Source organism: Rhinoderma darwinii, unplaced genomic scaffold, assembly GCF_050947455.1.
Source record: "Rhinoderma darwinii isolate aRhiDar2 unplaced genomic scaffold, aRhiDar2.hap1 Scaffold_535, whole genome shotgun sequence".
NCBI classification, from domain to species: domain Eukaryota; kingdom Metazoa; phylum Chordata; class Amphibia; order Anura; family Rhinodermatidae; genus Rhinoderma; species Rhinoderma darwinii.
In genome coordinates, this window is record NW_027464084.1 from 93571 (window position 1) to 115029 (window position 21459).

Below are 21459 nucleotides of genomic sequence, written 5' to 3' on the forward strand. Positions count from 1 at the left end.
TATGATATACAGGGTGGAAGAGTCTCAATGGAGAGAGTTGAGTGGGATGATGGGTGTGTTGTTCTGTGCAGTATGGGGGTCCATCTAATCTCACATGACACCCCATGATCTTCCTCCGCAGGAGCACCTTCCTGGGCCTCACCGCTGGGATCCGGGCCCCTTCCTTCATCTTTTATATCTGCTTTATATTAATGGTGAAGAAAATATCTGTGAAAAACGGAGCACAGAAGGAAGATGGCGGTAAAGGGGTCCACGACGCCCCTCAAATAGAGAAAGAGACTTTTATTTAGTGTCCGCGCTGGATTCTCTGATATTATTGTTATGGGAGGAGCGAGTCACCCGAGAATGGGCGGAGCCAGTCACCCGAGTATAGGCGGAGAGGAATAATGTGGATTCTGATCGTCTTCTATTAAATGGTCAGATCACCGCAGAATGTCTCGTTCTGCCAGAGACTGTCCCAATAAACTATACAGGAGTCACTGCCGCCTCGCGCCTCTATTATTCTATATGGGATGAGCACACAATATAGATCCACTTTAGCGGGGTGCTCCTCAAGGGAGGGGACAGGGGAGGAGGCGGAGATCTGTGGAATCTTACACATAAACACCCACGACCAATCTAATCAATGGCTGCCATAGTCTAAATCCTCCCCCATGGGGCTCCCAAAGTTACATATGACCAATTGTAAAAGACATGGGGGGTGCACCGGCCTTTATAGCAAGAAATTTCCATATGAGGCGCTGAAATACAAGACTCCCCAAAAATGAAGGGTTAATATATCCTGCAGTATTGGTCTATAAAGTGCTAAAAACATTCACCCCCTGCACCCCGATCCTGCTGCTCAAACTGTGTATGTGTCAGTCTTCACTGTAATTCTGATATTCCTCTCATGAAGCAGAAAGCTCAGGATGATCAGAGTTATTGCTGCGGGAAGATCCTCGATGTGACTCCACTGAATCTCCGGAGACTTAAACCATCAGTTATCATGGACCTTAATGAACGTTGAAAACCCTGTAATAAAATGACATTGTGATCAGACATGAGATCCACACATCTTATATACAGTAACAGCTATTCATCTATTACTACTGACAACCAGCCTGTATACCATGTGTGAGAGGTTGTCACAGCCCCGCCCCCTGTTACTGACATCACTGATATATAATATAATTACACTGTGATCAGACATGAGATCCACACATCTTATATACAGTAACAGCTATTCATCTATTACTACTGACAACCAGCCTGTATATCATGTGTGAGAGGTTGTCACAGCCCCGCCCCGTTACTGACATCACTGATATATAATATAATTACATGTGATCAGACATGAGATCCACACATCTTATATACAGTAACAGCTACTCATCTATTACTACTGACAACCAGCCTGTATACCATGTGTGAGAGGTTGTCACAGCCCCGCCTCCTGTTACTGACATCACTGATATATAATATAATTACATGTAATCAGACATGAGATCCACACATCTTATATACAGTAACAGCTACTCATCTATTACTACTGACAACCAGCCTGTATATCATGTGTGAGAGGTTGTCACAGCCCCGCCCCCTGTTACTGACGTCACTGATATATAATATAATTACACTGTGATCAGACATGAGATCCACACATCTTATATACAGTAACAGCTACTCATCTATTACTACTGACAACCAGCCTGTATATCATGTGTGACAGGTTGTCACAGCCCCGCCCCCTGTTACTGACATCACTGATATATAATATAATTACATTGTGATCAGACATGAGATCCACACATCTTATATACAGTCACAGCTATTCATCTATTACTACTGACAACCAGCCTGTATATCATGTGTGAGAGGTTGTCACAGCCCCGCCCCCTGTTACTGACATCACTGATATATAATATAATTACACTGTGATCAGACATGAGATCCACACATCTTATATACAGTAACAGCTACTCATCTATTACTACTGACAACCAGCCTGTATATCATGTGTGAGAGGTTGTCACAGCCTCGCCCCCTGTTACTGACATCACTGATATATAATATAATTACACTGTGATCAGACATGAGATCCACACATCTTATATACAGTCACAGCTATTCATCTATTACTACTGACAACCAGCCTGTATACCATGTGTGAGAGGTTGTCACAGCTCCGCCCCCTGTTACTGACATCACTGATATATAATATAATTACATGTGATCAGACATGAGATCCACACATCTTATATACAGTAACAGCTATTCATCTATTACTACTGACAACCAGCCTGTATATCATGCGTGAGAGGTTGTCACAGCCCCGCCCCCTGTTACTGACATCACTGATATATAATATAATTACATGTGATCAGACATGAGATCCACACATCTTATATACAGTAACAGCTATTCATCTATTACTACTGACAACCGGCCTGTATATCATGTGTGTGAGGTTGTCACAGCTCCGCCCCCTGTTACTGACATTACTGATATATAATATAATTACACTGTGATCAGACATGAGATCCACACATCTTATATACAGTCACAGCTATTCATCTATTCCTACTGACAACCAGCCTGTGTATCATGTGTGAGAGGTTGTCACAGCTCCGCCCCCTGTTACTGACATCACTGATATATAATATAATTACATGTGATCAGACATGAGATCCACACATCTTATATACAGTAACAGCTATTCATCTATTACTACTGACAACCAGCCTGTATACCATGTGTGAGAGGTTGTCACAGCCCCGCCCCCTGTTACTGACATCACTGATATATAATATAATTACATGTGATCAGACATGAGATCCACACATCTTATATACAGTAACAGCTATTCATCTATTACTACTGACAACCAGCCTGTATATCATGTGTGAGAGGTTGTCACAGCCCCGCCCCCTGTTACTGATATCACTGATATATAATATAATTACATGTGATCAGACATGAGATCCACACATCTTATATACAGTAACAGCTATTCATCTATTACTACTGACAACCAGCCTGTATATCATGTGTGAGAGGTTGTCACAGCCCCGCCCCCTGTTACTGACATCACTGATATATAATATAATTACATTGTGATCAGACATGAGATCCACACATCTTATATACAGTAACAGCTATTCATCTATTACTACTGACAACCAGCCTGTATATCATGTGTGAGAGGTTGTCACAGCTCCGCCCCCTGTTACTGACATCACTGATATATAGTATAATTACACTGTGATCAGACATGAGATCCACACATCTTATATACAGTAACAGCTATTCATCTATTACTACTGACAACCAGCCTGTATATCATGTGTGAGAGGTTGTCACAGCCCCGCCTCCTGTTACTGACATCACTGATATATAATATAATTACACTGTGATCAGACATGAGATCCACACATCTTATATACAGTCACAGCTATTCATCTATTACTACTGACAACCAGCCTGTATATCATGTGTGAGAGGTTGTCACAGCCCCGCCCCCTGTTACTGACATCACTGATATATAATATAATTACATTGTGATCAGACATGAGATCCGCACATCTTATATACAGTAACAGCTATTCATCTATTACTACTGACAACCAGCCTGTATATCATGTGTGAGAGGTTGTCACAGCCCCGCCCCCTGTTACTGACATCACTGATATATAATATAATTACATGTGATCAGACATGAGATCCACACATCTTATATACAGTCACAGCTATTCATCTATTACTACTGACAACCAGCCTGTATATCATGTGTGAGAGGTTGTCACAGCCCCGCCCCCTGTTACTGACATCACTGATATATAATATAATTACATTGTGATCAGACATGAGATCCGCACATCTTATATACAGTAACAGCTATTCATCTATTACTACTGACAACCAGCCTGTATATCATGTGTGAGAGGTTGTCACAGCCCCGCCCCCTGTTACTGACATCACTGATATATAATTACATTGTGATCAGACATGAGATCCACACATCTTATATACAGTCACAGCTACTCATCTATTACTACTGACAACCAGCCTGTATATCATGTGTGAGAGGTTGTCACAGCTCCGCCCCCTGTTACTGACATCACTGATATATAATATAATTACACTGTGATCAGACATGAGATCCACACATCTTATATACAGTCACAGCTATTCATCTATTACTACTGACAACCAGCCTGTATATCATGTGTGAGAGCTTGTCACAGCCCCGCCCCCTGTTACTGACATCACTGATATATAATATAATTACATTATGATCAGACATGAGATCCACCCATCTTATATACAGTAACAGCTATTCATCTATTACTACTGACAACCAGCCTGTATATCATGTGTGAGAGGTTGTCACAGCCCCGCCCCCTGTTACTGACATCACTGATATATAATATAATTACATTATGATCAGACATGAGATCCACACATCTTATATACAGTAACAGCTATTCATCTATTACTACTGACAACCAGCCTGTATACCATGTGTGAGAGGTTGTCACAGCCCCACCCCCTGGTACTGAGAGGTTGTCACAGCCCCGCCCCCTGTTACTGACATCACTGATATATAATATAATTATATTGTGATCAGACATGAGATCCACACGTCTTATATACAGTAACAGCTATTCATCTATTACTACTGACAACCAGCCTGTATATCATGTGTGAGAGGTTGTCACAGCCCCGCCCCCTGTTACTGACATCACTGATATATAATATAATTATATTGTGATCAGACATGAGATCCGCACATCTTATATACAGTAACAGCTATTCATCTATTACTACTGACAACCAGCCTGTATATCATGTGTGAGAGGTTGTCACAGCCCCGCCCCCTGTTACTGACATCACTGATATATAATATAATTAGATGTGATCAGACATGAGATCCACACATCTTATATACAGTAACAGCTATTCATCTATTACTACTGACAACCAGCCTGTATATCATGTGTGAGAGGTTGTCACAGCCCCGCCCCCTGTTACTGACATCACAGATATATAATATAATTACATTGTGATCAGATATGAGATCCACACATCTTATATACAGTAACAGCTATTCATCTATTACTACTGACCACCAGCCTGTATATCATGTGTGAGAGGTTGTCACAGCTCCGCCCCCTGTTACTGACATCACTGATATATAATATAATTACATGTGATCAGACATGAGATCCACACATCTTATATACAGTAACAGCTATTCATCTATTACTACTGACAACCAGCCTGTATATCATGTGTGAGAGGTTGTCACAGCTCCGCCCCCTGTTACTGACATCACTGATATATAATATAATTACATGTGAACAGACATGAGATCCACACATCTTATATACAGTCACAGCTATTTATCTATTACTACTGACAACCAGCCTGTATATCGTGTGTGAGAGGTTGTCACAGCTCCGCCCCCTGTTACTGACATCACTGATATATAATTACATTGTGATCAGACATGAGATCCACACATCTTATATACAGTCACAGCTACTCATCTATTACTACTGACAACCAGCCTGTGTATCATGTGTGAGAGGTTGTCACAGCTCCGCCCCCTGTTACTGACATCACTGATATATAATATAATTACATTGTGATCAGACATGAGATCCACACATCTTATATACAGTCACAGCTATTCATCTATTACTACTGACAACCAGCCTGTATATCATGTGTGAGAGGTTGTCACAGCCCCGCCCCCTGTTACTGACATCACAGATATATAATATAATTACATTGTGATCAGATATGAGATCCACACATCTTATATACAGTAACAGCTATTCATCTATTACTACTGACAACCAGCCTGTATATCATGTGTGAGAGGTTGTCACAGCCCCGCCCCCTGTTACTGACATCACAGATATATAATATAATTACATTGTGATCAGATATGAGATCCACACATCTTATATATAGTAACAGCTACAGCTATTCATCTATTACTACTGACAACCGGCCTGTATATCATGTGTGAGAGGTTGTCACAGCTCCGCCCCCTGTTACTGACATCACTGATATATAATATAATTACATTGTGATCAGACATGAGATCCGCACATCTTATATACAGTAACAGCTATTCATCTATTACTACTGACAACCAGCCTGTATATCATGTGTGAGAGGTTGTCACAGCCCCGCCCCCTGTTACTGACATCACTGATATATAATTACATTGTGATCAGACATGAGATCCACACATCTTATATACAGTCACAGCTACTCATCTATTACTACTGACAACCAGCCTGTATATCATGTGTGAGAGGTTGTCACAGCTCCGCCCCCTGTTACTGACATCACTGATATATAATATAATTACACTGTGATCAGACATGAGATCCACACATCTTATATACAGTCACAGCTATTCATCTATTACTACTGACAACCAGCCTGTATATCATGTGTGAGAGCTTGTCACAGCCCCGCCCCCTGTTACTGACATCACTGATATATAATATAATTACATTATGATCAGACATGAGATCCACCCATCTTATATACAGTAACAGCTATTCATCTATTACTACTGACAACCAGCCTGTATATCATGTGTGAGAGGTTGTCACAGCCCCGCCCCCTGTTACTGACATCACTGATATATAATATAATTACATTATGATCAGACATGAGATCCACACATCTTATATACAGTAACAGCTATTCATCTATTACTACTGACAATCAGCCTGTATACCATGTGTGAGAGGTTGTCACAGCCCCACCCCCTGGTACTGAGAGGTTGTCACAGCCCCGCCCCCTGTTACTGACATCACTGATATATAATATAATTATATTGTGATCAGACATGAGATCCACACGTCTTATATACAGTAACAGCTATTCATCTATTACTACTGACAACCAGCCTGTATATCATGTGTGAGAGGTTGTCACAGCCCCGCCCCCTGTTACTGACATCACTGATATATAATATAATTATATTGTGATCAGACATGAGATCCGCACATCTTATATACAGTAACAGCTATTCATCTATTACTACTGACAACCAGCCTGTATATCATGTGTGAGAGGTTGTCACAGCCCCGCCCCCTGTTACTGACATCACTGATATATAATATAATTAGATGTGATCAGACATGAGATCCACACATCTTATATACAGTAACAGCTATTCATCTATTACTACTGACAACCAGCCTGTATATCATGTGTGAGAGGTTGTCACAGCCCCGCCCCCTGTTACTGACATCACAGATATATAATATAATTACATTGTGATCAGATATGAGATCCACACATCTTATATACAGTAACAGCTATTCATCTATTACTACTGACCACCAGCCTGTATATCATGTGTGAGAGGTTGTCACAGCTCCGCCCCCTGTTACTGACATCACTGATATATAATATAATTACATGTGATCAGACATGAGATCCACACATCTTATATACAGTAACAGCTATTCATCTATTACTACTGACAACCAGCCTGTATATCATGTGTGAGAGGTTGTCACAGCTCCGCCCCCTGTTACTGACATCACTGATATATAATATAATTACATGTGAACAGACATGAGATCCACACATCTTATATACAGTCACAGCTATTTATCTATTACTACTGACAACCAGCCTGTATATCGTGTGTGAGAGGTTGTCACAGCTCCGCCCCCTGTTACTGACATCACTGATATATAATTACATTGTGATCAGACATGAGATCCACACATCTTATATACAGTCACAGCTACTCATCTATTACTACTGACAACCAGCCTGTGTATCATGTGTGAGAGGTTGTCACAGCTCCGCCCCCTGTTACTGACATCACTGATATATAATATAATTACATTGTGATCAGACATGAGATCCACACATCTTATATACAGTCACAGCTATTCATCTATTACTACTGACAACCAGCCTGTATATCATGTGTGAGAGGTTGTCACAGCCCCGCCCCCTGTTACTGACATCACAGATATATAATATAATTACATTGTGATCAGATATGAGATCCACACATCTTATATACAGTAACAGCTATTCATCTATTACTACTGACAACCAGCCTGTATATCATGTGTGAGAGGTTGTCACAGCCCCGCCCCCTGTTACTGACATCACAGATATATAATATAATTACATTGTGATCAGATATGAGATCCACACATCTTATATATAGTAACAGCTACAGCTATTCATCTATTACTACTGACAACCGGCCTGTATATCATGTGTGAGAGGTTGTCACAGCTCCGCCCCCTGTTACTGACATCACTGATATATAATATAATTACACTGTGATCAGACATAAAATCCACACATCTTATATATAGTAACAGCTATTCATCTATTACTACTGACAACCGGCCTGTATATCATGTGTGAGAGGTTGTCACAGCCCCGCCCCCTGTTACTGACATCACTGATATATAATATAATTACATTGTGATCAGACATGAGATCCACACATCTTATATACAGTCACAGCTATTCATCTATTACTACTGACAACCAGCCTGTATATCGTGTGTGAGAGGTTGTCACAGCTCCGCCCCCTGTTACTGACATCACTGATATATAATTACATTGTGATCAGACATGAGATCCACACATCTTATATACAGTCACAGCTATTCATCTATTACTACTGACAACCAGCCTGTATACCATGTGTGAGAGGTTGTCACAGCTCCGCCCCCTGTTACTGACATCACTGATATATAATATAATTACACTGTGATCAGACATAAAATCCACACATCTTATATATAGTAACAGCTATTCATCTATTACTACTGACAACCGGCCTGTATATCATGTGTGAGAGGTTGTCACAGCTCCGCCCCCTGTTACTGACATCACTGATATATAATATAATTACACTGTGATCAGACATAAAATCCACACATCTTATATATAGTAACAGCTATTCATCTATTACTACTGACAACCGGCCTGTATATCATGTGTGTGAGGTTGTCACAGCCCCGCCCCGTTACTGACATCACTGATATATAATATAATTACACTGTGGTCAGACATGAGATCCACACATCTTATATATAGTAACAGCTATTCATCTATTACTACTGACAACCAGCCTGTATATCATGTGTGAGAGGTTGTCACAGCTCCGCCCCCTGTTACTGACATCACTGATATATAATATAATTACACTGTGATCAGACATAAAATCCACACATCTTATATACAGTTACAGCTATTCATCTATTACTACTGACAACCTGCCTGTATATCATGTGTGAGAGGTTGTCACAGCTCCGCCTCCTGTTACTGACATCACTGATATATAATATAATTACATTGTGATCAGACATGAGATCCACACATCTTATATACAGTCACAGCTATTCATCTATCACTACTGACAACCTGCCTGTATATCATGTGTGAGAGGTTGTCACAGCCCCGCCCCCTGTTACTGACATCACTGATATATAATATAATTACATGTGATCAGACATGAGATCCGCACATCTTATATACAGTAACAGCTATTCATCTATCACTACTGACAACCAGCCTGTATATCATGTGTGAGAGGTTGTCACAGCCCCGCCCCCTGTTACTGACATCACTGATATATAATATAATTACATGTGATCAGACATGAGATCCGCACATCTTATATACAGTAACAGCTATTCATCTATCACTACTGACAACCAGCATGTATATCATGTGTGAGAGGTTGTCACAGCCCCGCCCCCTGTTACTGACATCACTGATATATAATATAATTACACTGTGATCAGACATGAGATCCACACATCTTATATACAGTAACAGCTATTCATCTATTACTACTGACAACCTGCCTGTATATCATGTGTGAGAGGTTGTCACAGCCCCGCCTCCTGTTACTGACATCACTGATATATAATATAATTACACTGTGATCAGACATGAGATCCACACATCTTATATACAGTCACAGCTATTCATCTATTACTACTGACAACCAGCCCGTATATCATGTGTGAGAGGTTGTCACAGCCCCGCCCCCTGTTACTGACATCACTGATATATAATATAATTACATTGTGATCAGACATGAGATCCACACATCTTATATACAGTCACAGCTATTCATCTATTACTACTGACAACCAGCCTGTATATCATGTGTGAGAGGTTGTCACAGCCCCGCCCCGTTACTGACATCACTGATATATAATATAATTACATTGTGATCAGACATGAGATCCACACATCTTATATACAGTCACAGCTATTCATCTATTACTACTGACAACCAGCCTGTATATCATGTGTAAGAGGTTGTCACAGCCCCGCCCCCTGTTACTGACATCACTGATATATAATATAATGACACTGTGATCAGACATGAGATCCACACATCTTATATACAGTATAAATGGAGGGAGAACAAGGAGCTAGAAAGCCAAAAATCATAACATTAAATACCTTTATTAACACATAAATACACATAAAATATGAAAAGTTACAAAAGAACAAAAAGACTCAGAAGTTCCAATAACAGCACAACAGGAGAGACTCCCAATAGATAATCCAGGGCAAAGTTACCAACACTCAAAGTATAGAGTGCAACAACTGGGGCACGATACCAGGTAATGTGGGTGAATAGTTGTGCCCTGATGCCATACAATCTTGGTATGTAGTAAACAAGTGAAGAAATAAGAGTAAGTCACCGGTACCACCAGGTCCACAGGCAGAACAATCAGCCCCCACCCCTCTATAAAGAGATCATCTTACCCATGGTACAAAGACCGGGAGAGTCAGTCAAGCGTGCTGTTGAACCCCGACGTGCGTTTCGCGGTATGCTTCCTCAAGGGGTGTTATCGTGTCTAAAAAAGGACAGCCTTATATGTGGTGAGCCACAGGTGTACTCACTCGTTTTTTTTCGTTCCAAGACACAACGGCGCGCGTCCCGTGCCGAAAACCGGAAGCGAGGCATGCCCCACCTCCAGCCCCCGGCGCCGTGGCGCACGTCCGGAATCCCCGACGCGTACAGGGATCCCGAGCATGCGCAGTGCGCCAAAGGGGGCAGGAACGAGGCCAAGCCACACATCGGAGACGTACAGGGAAGGTGCGCACCTCATTGGACAAAGAAAAAGAAGAGATGTACTGCCGGGAGGAAGAGAAGAAAAGTGAGTGATATGTGTAGAACGCAATCCTAAGGGTAAAAAAGAAATAACTGAGAAATGGACCATCGGAGATAACAAAATAGATCATATATATAATGCCCTGAATATTGGCGCTACGTGTAAGTGTGGTGAGGGTTATCAATGTGAAAACCAACGGGGCTCAGAAAACGAAATGAGGACTAAGGGCATAGAGATGAAATCCGTGTCCTTACATACGAGGAAGCGAAAAAAAGTCCCATAAACATAAGATCCTTCTCCCATTCTAGATCCTCATCGATATCATCTCGAACATCAGGTGACGAGAGTAATAGAGTTAGGGACATTAATGTCAACAGTAATACTGGGACTAATCAGGGACTTCCTGGCTCAAGACGGCACTATGACAGAAATGCCAAACAGAAAAACATACGACAACTTCAGCAGGATAAGAATCCAGCTAATAAACTGGAGGTAATCACTCTATCTGGCTCACACCCTCTCTGATGCCCAAATCCAGGTTCTGTGTAAGGGGTAATGTATATAAGTGTCCCGCATGTAATGTATATAAGTGTCCCGCATATAATGTATATAAGTGTCCCGCATATAATGTATATAAGTGTCCCGCATATAATGTATATAAGTGTCCCGCATATAATGTATATAAGGGTCCCGCATATAATGTATATAAGGGTCCCGCATATAATGTATATAAGTGTCCCGCATATAATGTATATAAGTGTCCCGCATATAATGTATATAAGTGTCCCGCATATAATGTATATAAGTGTCCCGCATATAATGTATATAAGTGTCCCGCATATAATGTATATAAGTGTCCTGCATGTAATGTATATAAGTGTCCTGCATATAATGTATATAAGTGTCCTGCATATAATGTATATAAGTGTCCCGCATATAATGTATATAAGTGTCCCGCATATAATGTATATAAGTGTCCCGCATATAATGTATATAAGTGTCCTGCATATAATGTATATAAGTGTCCTGCATATAATGTATATAAGTGTCCCGCATATAATGTATATAAGTGTCCCGCATATAATGTATATAAGTGTCCCGCATATAATGTATATAAGTGTCCCGCATATAATGTATATAAGTGTCCCGCATATAATGTATATAAGTGTCCCGCATATAATGTATATAAGTGTCCCGCATATAATGTATATAACTGTCCCGCATATAATGTATATAAGTGTCCCGCATATAATGTATATAAGTGTCCCGCATATAATGTATATAAGTGTCCCGCATATAATGTATATAAGTGTCCCGCATATAATGTATATAAGTGTCCCGCATATAATGTATAGAAGTGTCCCGCATATAATGTATATAAGTGTCCCGCATATAATGTATATAAGTGTCCCGCATATAATGTATATAAGTGTCCCGCATATAATGTATATAAGTGTCCCGCATATAATGTATATAAGTGTCCCGCATATAATGTATAGAAGTGTCCCGCATATAATGTATAGAAGTGTCCCGCATATAATGTATATAAGTGTCCTGCATGTAATGTATATAAGTGTCCCGCATATAATGTATATAAGTGTCCCGCATATAATGTATATAAGTGTCCCGCATATAATGTATATAAGTGTCCCGCATATAATGTATATAAGTGTCCCGCATATAATGTATAGAAGTGTCCCGCATATAATGTATAGAAGTGTCCCGCATATAATGTATAGAAGTGTCCCGCATATAATGTATAGAAGTGTCCCGCATATAATGTATATAAGTGTCCCGCATATAATGTATATAAGCGTCCCGCATGTAATGTATATAAGTGTCCCGCATATAATGTATATAAGTGTCCTGCATATAATGTATATAAGTGTCCTGCATATAATGTATATAAGTGTCCCGCATATAATGTATATAAGGGTCCCGCATATAATGTATATAAGTGTCCTGCATATAATGTATATAAGTGTCCCGCATATAATGTATATAAGTGTCCCGCATATAATGTATATAAGTGTCCTGCATATAATGTATATAAGTGTCCTGCATATAATGTATATAAGTGTCCGGCATGTAATGTATAGAAGTGTCCCGCATGTAATGTATATAAGTGTCCTGCATATAATGTATATAAGTGTCCTGCATATAATGTATATAAGTGTCCGGCATATAATGTATATAAGTGTCCCGCATATAATGTATAGAAGTGTCCCGCATATAATGTATATAAGTGTCCCGCATATAATGTATATAAGTGTCCCGCATATAATGTATATAAGTGTCCCGCATATAATGTATATAAGTGTCCCGCATATAATGTATATAAGTGTCCCGCATATAATGTATATAAGTGTCCCGCATATAATGTATAGAAGTGTCCCGCATATAATGTATATAAGTGTCCTGCATATAATGTATATAAGTGTCTGCATATAATGTATATAAGTGTCCTGCATATAATGTATATGTGTCCTGCATATAATGTATATAAGTGTCCTGCATATAATGTATATAAGTGTCTGCATATAATGTATATAAGTGTCCCGCATATAATGTATAGAAGCGTCCCGCATATAATGTATATAAGTGTCCCGCATATAATGTATATAAGTGTCCCGCATGTAATGTATATGTGTCCTGCATATAATGTATATAAGTGTCCTGCATATAATGTATATAAGTGTCTGCATATAATGTATATAAGTGTCCTGCATATAATGTATATAAGTGTCCCGCATATAATGTATATAAGTGTCCCGCATATAATGTATATAAGTGTCCCGCATGTAATGTATATAAGTGTCCCGCATATAATGTATATAAGTGTCCCGCATATAATGTATATAAGTGTCCTGCATATAATGTATATAAGTGTCCCGCATATAATGTATATAAGTGTCCCGCATATAATGTATATAAGTGTCCGGCATATAATGTATATAAGTGTCCCGCATATAATGTATATAAGTGTCCCGCATATAATGTATAGAAGTGTCCTGCATATAATGTATATAAGTGTCCCGCATATAATGTATATAAGTGTCCTGCATATAATGTATATAAGTGTCCCGCATATAATGTATATAAGTGTCCCGCATGTAATGTATAGAAGTGTCCCGCATATAATGTATAGAAGTGTCCCGCATATAATGTATATAAGTGTCCCGCATATAATGTATATAAGTGTCCTGCATATAATGTATATAAGTGTCCTGCATATAATGTATATAAGTGTCCCGCATATAATGTATATAAGTGTCCTGCATATAATGTATATAAGTGTCCCGCATATAATGTATATAAGTGTCCCGCATGTAATGTATATAAGTGTCCCGCATATAATGTATATAAGTGTCCCGCATGTAATGTATAGAAGTGTCCCGCATATAATGTATAGAAGTGTCCCGCATATAATGTATATAAGTGTCCCGCATATAATGTATATAAGTGTCCCGCATGTAATGTATATAAGTGTCCCGCATATAATGTATATAAGTGTCCCGCATGTAATGTATAGAAGTGTCCTGCATATAATGTATATAAGTGTCCCGCATATAATGTATATAAGTGTCCCGCATGTAATGTATATAAGTGTCCCGCATATAATGTATATAAGTGTCCTGCATATAATGTATATAAGTGTCCCGCATATAATGTATATAAGTGTCCCGCATATAATGTATATAAGTGTCCGGCATATAATGTATATAAGTGTCCCGCATATAATGTATATAAGTGTCCCGCATATAATGTATAGAAGTGTCCTGCATATAATGTATATAAGTGTCCCGCATATAATGTATATAAGTGTCCTGCATATAATGTATATAAGTGTCCTGCATATAATGTATATAAGTGTCCCGCATATAATGTATATAAGTGTCCTGCATATAATGTATATAAGTGTCCCGCATATAATGTATATAAGTGTCCCGCATGTAATGTATAGAAGTGTCCCGCATATAATGTATAGAAGTGTCCCGCATATAATGTATATAAGTGTCCCGCATATAATGTATATAAGTGTCCTGCATATAATGTATATAAGTGTCCTGCATATAATGTATATAAGTGTCCCGCATATAATGTATATAAGTGTCCTGCATATAATGTATATAAGTGTCCCGCATATAATGTATATAAGTGTCCTGCATATAATGTATATAAGTGTCCCGCATATAATGTATATAAGTGTCCCGCATGTAATGTATATAAGTGTCCTGCATATAATGTATATAAGTGTCCCGCATGTAATGTATATAAGTGTCCCGCATATAATGTATATAAGTGTCCTGCATATAATGTATATAAGTGTCCCGCATATAATGTATATAAGTGTCCCGCATGTAATGTATATAAGTGTCCCGCATATAATGTATATAAGTGTCCCGCATATAATGCATATAAGTGTCCCGCATATAATGTATATAAGTGTCCTGCATATAATGTATATAAGTGTCCCGCATATAATGTATATAAGTGTCCCGCATATAATGTATATAAGTGTCCCGCATATAATGTATATAAGTGTCCCGCATATAATGTATATAAGTGTCCCGCATATAATGTATATAAGTGTCCCGCATATAATGTATATAAGTGTCCCGCATATAATGTATATAAGTGTCCCGCATATAATGTATATAAGTGTCCCGCATATAATGTATATAAGTGTCCTGCATATAATGTATATAAGTGTCCTGCATATAATGTATAGAAGTGTCCCGCATATAATGTATATAAGTGTCCCGCATATAATGTATATAAGTGTCCCGCATATAATGTATATAAGTGTCCCGCATATAATGTATATAAGCGTCCCGCATATAATGTATATAAGTGTCCCGCATATAATGTATATAAGTGTCCCCCATATAATGTATATAAGTGTCCCCCATATAATGTATATAAGTGTCCCGCATATAATGTATATAAGTGTCCCGCATATAATGTATATAAGTGTCCCGCATATAATGTATAGAAGTGTCCCGCATATAATGTATATAAGTGTCCCGCATGTAATGTATATAAGTGTCCCGCATATAATGTATATAAGTGTCCCGCATATAATGTATATAAGTGTCCCGCATATAATGTATATAAGTGTCCGGCATATAATGTATATAAGTGTCCCGCATATAATGTATATAAGTGTCCCGCATGTAATGTATATAAGTGTCCCGCATATAATGTATATAAGTGTCCCGCATGTAATGTATATAAGTGTCCCGCATATAATGTATATAAGTGTCCCGCATATAATGTATAGAAGTGTCCTGCATATAATGTATATAAGTGTCCCGCATATAATGTATATAAGTGTCCCGCATATAATGTATATAAGTGTCCCGCATATAATGTATAGAAGTGTCCCGCATATAATGTATAGAAGTGTCCCGCATATAATGTATATAAGTGTCCCGCATATAATGTATATAAGTGTCCCGCATATAATGTATATAAGTGTCCCGCATATAATGTATAGAAGTGTCCCGCATATAATGTATATAAGTGTCCCGCATATAATGTATATAAGTGTCCTGCATATAATGTATATAAGTGTCCCGCATATAATGTATAGAAGTGTCCCGCATATAATGTATAGAAGTGTCCCGCATATAATGTATATAAGTGTCCTGCATATAATGTATAGAAGTGTCCCGCATATAACGTATATAAGTGTCCTGCATATAATGTATATAAGTGTCCTGCATATAATGTATATAAGTGTCCTGCATATAATGTATATAAGTGTCCCGCATATAATGTATAGAAGTGTCCCGCATATAATGTATAGAAGTGTCCCGCATATAATGTATATAAGTGTCCTGCATATAATGTATAGAAGTGTCCCGCATATAACGTATATAAGTGTCCCGCATACAATGTATATAAGTGTCCCGCATATAATGTATATAAGTGTCCTGCATATAATGTATAGAAGTGTCCCGCATATAATGTATATAAGTGTCCCGCATATAATGTATATAAGTGTCCCGCATGTAATGTATATAAGTGTCCCGCATATAATGTATATAAGTGTCCCGCATGTAATGTATATAAGTGTCCCGCATATAATGTATATAAGTGTCCCGCATATAATGTATAGAAGTGTCCACGAGGGTTCCCCCTTTGTCTCTGTGCCCTCAAGTGGAAATTTTTACAAAAATATTAATGAATGAATTTAAACACCTTTCCACTACTAGAGGAGCGGATAATCTCACCATTACCCAGAGGAAAGCATTGAGTGATTTGCAATCATTGGATGTTGTAATAAAACCAGCAGACAAAGGGGGGAACATCGTGGTCTGTTAAATATGAAAAAGAAGCCTTTAAACAACTTCGCGACAAACAGACTTACGTCAAACTAACACATAGCCCTCTCTCTGTATTTTCCTCAGAATTAGTCAAGATTCTTGATAAAGCCCTGGATAAGGGAACTATTCCAAAGAAAATATACGAGGGTCTTGTTATTGAGGAGCCAAAGATTCCTACACTCTACCTTCTACCCAAGGTGCATAAGAATCTTTTGGACCCCCCAGGACGTCCGATCGTGTCAGGTATGGGTGGTCTCTGTGACCCAATTTGCTAATTTGTCGATTATTATCTCAAACCTTTGGTCACCGAGCTACCTTCATACGTTAAAGGAATAGTGTCGCCAGAAAAACATGTTTGTTTTTTTTTAATTAAACATTTAGTGTGTAGGTGATTAAACATTGTTCAAATTCTTTTTATTTTTTTCACGAGTCAGGAAATATTATAAATTGGATTCAATTGGATTCAAATTTATAGTATTTACCATTTCTGGTCACTAGATGGAGCCATTCCCAAAATTGCAGCATTGCATGTGGTAAAGCAACCACATAGCTTTTCTGCTGCAAAATTGGGTAAAAAGCCCTCGCTCTAGTGAGCTCTCAGCATCCCCCCCTCCTTTATCCTGGCTAGTGCCGGGATAAACGAGGAGTTTGAACGGTGTAACCTCCTACACTGTGTGTCACCATTTTTTGAGCTAACACACAGTGTAGTAGGTTTACATACAGTAGTAAACGTACACAAACACGAACATACATTGAAATCTCTTACCTGCTCCTGCCGCCGCGGCTCCCTCCGGCCCGTCCGCTCCGTCTGCTGCCGCTGGTCCAAGTGCACAAGTCCGGAAGCCGCGACCGGAAGTAGTAATCTTACTGTCCGGCCGCGACTTCCGGTCCACAGGAAAATGGCGCCGGACGGCGCCAATTTCAAATTGGACTGTGTGGGAGCGGCGCATGCGCAGTTCCCACACAGACGGCGTACATTGAAGTGGATGGGACGGGAGCCGTTCGCAGTCCCTATGGGACTGTGGCTGCCGTATTCCATGTCTGTATGTGTCGTTAATCGACACACACAGAAATGGAACAAAAAATGGCAGCCCCCATAGGGAAGAAAAAGTGTAAAAATAAGAAAAAGTAAAACACAAACACACAAATAAATACAAACGTTTTTAATAAAGCACTAACATCTTTAACATATCAAAAAAAAATTTGTGATGACACTGTTCCTTTAAGGACACGACGGAGGTCCTGGGCAGGTTAGATGGAATTCAAATAGATATGCTGCTGGTCACGGCTGACGTAGAGTCTTTGTATACATGCATACGGCATTGTGATGGTTTGGAGGCGGTCCGCTTCTTCCTGGGGATGAGCAACCTGGGATGGCGATATGTCTAATTTCATCTTGGAACTTCTCCAGTACATTCTGACCCGTAATTTCTTTGTATTTAAGGATCATTACTATCTACAGACCAGAGGCACTGCGATGGGGGCGGCCTGTGCGCCTTCCTATGCGAACCTGTTTCTTGGCTTTTGGGAGAGGCAGGTTTTCCATGGGGATGGCGCTCGGGCCGCTGAACATGTACAGTGCTGGTTTCGATACATTGATGATATTCTTTTCATCTGGCAGGGGTCAGAGAGTAGTCTGGCGGAGTTCATGCAGCAGCTAAATTTAAATCCTTACAACATCAAACTAACCTATAAGTCTCACAGACAACAGATTAATTTCTTGGATGTAGGGATTATTGCTGACTGTGATGGCTTCCTCCAGACTGATGTCTTTCGGAAATCCACATCAGTAAATTTGCTGTTGCTGAATGCTACGTCTTTCCACACACGGTCAACTGTAAAAGCCATCTCGGTTGGGCAGTTCATCAGGATGAGGCGGATCTGCTCTACCAACAACCTTTTTGAACAGCAGTCAGACGATCTTAGAGCCAGATTTGAGGATAGAGGGTATAGCACACGCACCATAAAATCAGGGTATAATCGGGCTAGAAAAACACCACAACGTGATCTACTGCGAATGAAAACACCTTCAATTGTAGATAACAATGTTCGTTTTATCACCACCTATAATAGCCAATGGGACAAAACGAGGTCGATTCTTGGGCAACACTGGCCCATTTTGAGATCGGAACCCGCCCTAGCACAATGCTTACCATCGAAACCGATGATGACAGCCAAGAGGAGTAAAAACCTCAAGGATCTTCTTACCAAAAGCCACTACGTGCCGAAACACGTTAATCCTTTCAGTTCTCGCGAACCTAAAATTGGATGTTATCCATGTGGTGACTGTAGTGCATGCCCCAATATTGGCAGAGCGCTAGATTTTGCGACCGCAGATGGAATGAGAACATTCAAAATCAGGGATTACATCTCCTGCAGCACCACACATGTTGTCTACTACGCACTCTGTGGGTGTCCCAAAATCTATATAGGTCTAACATCTAGACAGTTGCGAATACGTACCAGAGAACACGTACGTGACATCATTGGAGCTAAGGCAATACGTGACTATAGACAACTTAAAACACTGCCGAGACATTTTAAACAACACCACGGCTGTAATCCCAAGTCCCTCATGATTCGTGGAATTGACCGCATACCCTGTGGCATCAGAGGGGGTGATCGGAGGAAGGTTTTGGCTCAAAAAGAGTGTATGTGGATCGTTAAACTGGGAACCATGATCCCTGGCCGGCTTAACGAACAACTCAATTTTGCCCCTTTTCTATAAATTTCACTACCACTTTCTGTTTTTAATGTTATTTTTTTAACATTTGTGTCTTATTTTTGCTACACAGGCATTTGATGTATTAACCCTGTGACAGCCTCATCATTGGACGCTACGATCAAGAATAAGGAGGAGGATATTATACAATAGATATATTTTTCTGTGTATCTTCTATCTATGTATTGACCACAATATCTGTGTATAAGGGAATTACAGTTCTTTCCTTGCTGTTTTTCTGTATTTTTAGTATTCATTGTTCATGTCATTATGTTCACTGTTATATTTGACTAATAATTTATTTGATGTCACTTTGAGAATCAATGTCGTTTACATACGTTCTGATTACAATACCATATATATTCTATGTACTATATATACAGCATCAGCGGATGTGACTTCATCAATATACTCTTCTTATTTATGTCATTTTCATCTCTTATGTTTATGGGACTTTTTTTCGCTTCCTCGTATGTAAGGACACGGATTTCATCTCTATGCCCTTAGTCCTCATTTTGTTTTCTGAGCCCCGTTGGTTTTCACATTGATAACCCTCACCACACTTACACGTAGCGCCAATATTCAGGGCATTATATATATGATCTATTTTGTTATCTCCGATGGTCCATTTCTCAGTTATGTATTTTTTACCCTTAGGATTGCGTTCTACACATATCACTCACTTTTCTTCTCTTCCTCCCGGCAGTACATCTCTTCTTTTTCTTTGTCCAATGAGGTGCGCACCTTCCCTGTACGTCTCCGATGTGTGGCTTGGCCTCGTTCCTGCCCCCTTTGGCGCACTGCGCATGCTCGGGATCCCTGTACGCGTCGGGGATTCCGTACGTGCGCTACGGCGCCGGGGGCTGGAAGTGGGGCATGCCTAGCTTCCGGTTTTCGGCACAGGACACCCCTTGAGGAAGCATACCGCGAAACGCGCGTTGGGGTTCAACAGCACGCTTGACTGACTCTCCCGGTCTTTGTACCATGGGTAAGATGATCTCTTTATAGAGGGGTGGGGGCTGATTGTTCTGCCTGTGGACCTGGTGGTACCGGTGACTTACCCTTATTTCTTCACTTGTTTACTATATACCAAGATTGTATGGCATCAGGGCACAACTATTCACCCACATTACCTGGTATCGTGCCCCAGTTGTTGCACTCTATACTTTGAGTGTTGGTAACTTTGCCCTGGATTATCTATTGGGAGTCTCTCCTGTTGTGCTGTTATTGGAACTTCTGAGTCTTTTTGTTCTTTTGTAACTTTTCATATTTT

The 21459-nt window shown here is 39.6% G+C and overlaps 1 protein-coding gene across 1 annotated transcript in view; it reads left to right on the top strand.

The window, feature by feature from the left end:
• The window catches only part of LOC142722379 (solute carrier organic anion transporter family member 1C1-like), a 57292-nt gene extending 56813 nt beyond the window's left edge, over positions 1–479 (top strand). Inside the window, exon 15 of the mRNA XM_075848887.1 lies at positions 122–479. Within this exon, the coding sequence (XP_075705002.1) occupies positions 122–290 (169 nt within the window). The 3' untranslated portion in view covers positions 291–479. The remainder of the gene's footprint in view (positions 1–121) is intronic.
• The last annotated feature ends 20980 nt before the right edge of the window (positions 480–21459 follow it).